General features: G+C 57.4%; 1 protein-coding gene across 1 annotated transcript in view; it reads left to right on the top strand.

The window, feature by feature from the left end:
• Positions 1 to 2,256: 2,256 nt before the first annotated feature.
• CDC42EP1 (CDC42 effector protein (Rho GTPase binding) 1) overlaps positions 2,257 to 2,311 on the top strand; it is a 2,373-nt gene continuing 2,318 nt past the window's right edge. Inside the window, exon 1 of the mRNA XM_009077758.1 lies at positions 2,257 to 2,310. Coding sequence (XP_009076006.1) covers positions 2,257 to 2,310 — 54 coding nt within the window. The remainder of the gene's footprint in view (position 2,311) is intronic.

Raw genomic sequence — 2,311 nt, 5'->3', positions numbered from 1 at the left:
AGCCAGGAGGTGCTGGCTTGGTTCCCTATGGGGACCAAGGGACAAGGAAGGAGAAACACTCTTCTCCACCCAGCTCTCCACTCAGTAGTTCTCCAGACAGGGAGCAAGGGGATGCTCTCCTCCCACATCCCCCCTTGCCTTGCCTCCTCATCCTGTCCCAAGGTATGATGTCGTCTGCAGGGGTCTGCAGGGCAGCTCTGCTCTGTGGGGGACCTGGGGTGGGTTAGGGGGGCCACTCTGATCAGTGTAGCACATGCTGAAGGGCACAGTCCCCACTTTGGGTTTCTCAAGGGCTCCAATGTGCAGAGAGAAAGGAAAACCTGAGGGCTGTAGCTCACCTAAACACTTCTCCCAGTGTCACGTGCCTCCCTGGGAGACCCCAGGAACAGCTCAAAAATGAGGTTGCATCTCTTCCCTGTGGTCCCATTGTTCTGTAAGGACCACCCCAGTAGTCTCCTTGCACTCCAGGAGAGCCCTGACCCAGTGGCTATGGGTGGGCTTCTGCCAGAGAGAGGAAATAGCTCCCCAGTTGTCCTCCCACCCCAATTCTGCCACGTGCCTAGCCCATCCCAGCTGCAAGGCAGCACTGCATGCATGACCTCTGTGAGCAGGAGGAAGACAAGCTGCATGAGCAGGAACCCAACCTGCCATCCTCCTCAGCCACCACAGGAGGTAGCCAATGGTGCTGGGTGCTGCCGGGGGAGGTTTGTTTTCCCTTCCCTGGGCATTAACCCCTGGCAGATAAGAGGGGCCCCGGGTGAGCAAACAAGGCCAGGGCAAGACAAAAAACACATGTAGCCAGCCAGGAACAGAATTTCATATCCAGGGCTCTCTTTTCCCAGACACTGCCTGACTGCTTCAGGGTGATGCGAGCACAGGCAGGAGAGGCAGGCAGCATGGCCGGGGAGACAGACGGAGCCATGCAGCAATGAGGACCCCACAGAAATCAACAGATGTGAGGCTCCTGCTGGCCCTGCTGGAGGGGCACAGATCCATCTTGTTTCCCCATCCCTGGAACTGAGACCAGGGAGGGGCATGTCACCAGGCAGCTACCAGGAGGTGCCCTGCATCCAAACCTCTCCTTTCCCCAGTCCACCCTCTCCCACTTGCCATATACACCAACAGGGGATCTGCTGATTTGAGTGTCCTCCCTACTAAATGGCAGGCAGGTCATTGCCCTGCCATCGTGCATCCAGCTGCTGCTTCCTGCCTGCCCCTCAGCGCCTCCAAGACCTGCCTGAGCACAGGGATCCATCCCACCTTCTTTGACCTCAAGCAATCACCTCCTTTGCTGTGCCTCAGTTTCCCCTGCCTGCAAAACAGCTGCTCTCCTGACACTGCTGGCTCCCTGTTTCTCTAGCATGCCTGCCCAGAACCCGGGGACTCAGCCAACCGAGGACAAACAAAGCAATGTACAAATATTGCATTTTTGCTTCCCACCACTCCTCCCCCACTTGGTCCCCAGGCCTCGCCCTCTCCTCAAGGGTTCATCTGAATAGCAAAATGGAGGGAGAGGTTTCTTGCCCCAGGAGCTGGGGCAGGGCATTGCTCCGGGAGGAGGTTCTGCCTGTGTTGTGGCGTGGGTCTGGCAGAGCTGCTCAGGGGAAACTGAGGCACACTGAGGGAGGTCAGCGAGGTGAGGGAAAGCACATGTTTTTGGAGCAAAGCCTTTTTCTTCCTCCCCAGTAGGAGAGCTGGGCGAGGGAGACAGCCAGTAGCAACACCCCACTGTTGCTTATGCACTGCCTTTAACCTCCCCAGCCAGTTCTGGAGGTACAGCCAATATGGTCGGCAAAATCCTTTCCAAGGGTTCACTGTTCCTCTTACCTTGTGTAGGTGGCCAACAAGGAGACCAATGTACTTGCCCTGCCAGTCCACCCCGAACTCCCATCGTGATCGGCTTCTCCCCCTCACCCAGCGGCGGCAGAAGACAGTGGATTAACCCCTAAGCCTGCAGCCAGACACAGCTTCCAGCGGCCTCTGCAGGACCCAGACACCCCCTGGGGACACCTCCGTGCCACCACTGTCCTCACCACTGCGAACATACCTCCTGAGAGTGATTTCATGAGTGCAATGTAGTGCAAGGAAGCAGGGAACCTGCTGAATGCTGAGGTGACGTGAGCTGTTACCCCAGGAGCATCAGAGCAGAAGCAATGGGGAGGCCAGGAATGTGACAGACCACCCCAGTGCTGGAAGACTGGTGAGGGCTGATTTTGGGGGCTTTTTCAAAGGCAGAGGTGAGGTGAAGTGTGCAACATGAGCTTGGGGAAGCTGCCAGTGCTCAGCTGGGTGTCAGGCTCCCACGGTAAGC

The sequence above is a fragment of the Acanthisitta chloris genome, unplaced genomic scaffold, assembly GCF_000695815.1.
Source record: "Acanthisitta chloris isolate BGI_N310 unplaced genomic scaffold, ASM69581v1 scaffold23760, whole genome shotgun sequence".
In the NCBI taxonomy this organism is placed as follows: Eukaryota; Metazoa; Chordata; class Aves; order Passeriformes; family Acanthisittidae; genus Acanthisitta; species Acanthisitta chloris.
This window is presented reverse-complemented; position numbering and strand designations above follow the sequence as displayed.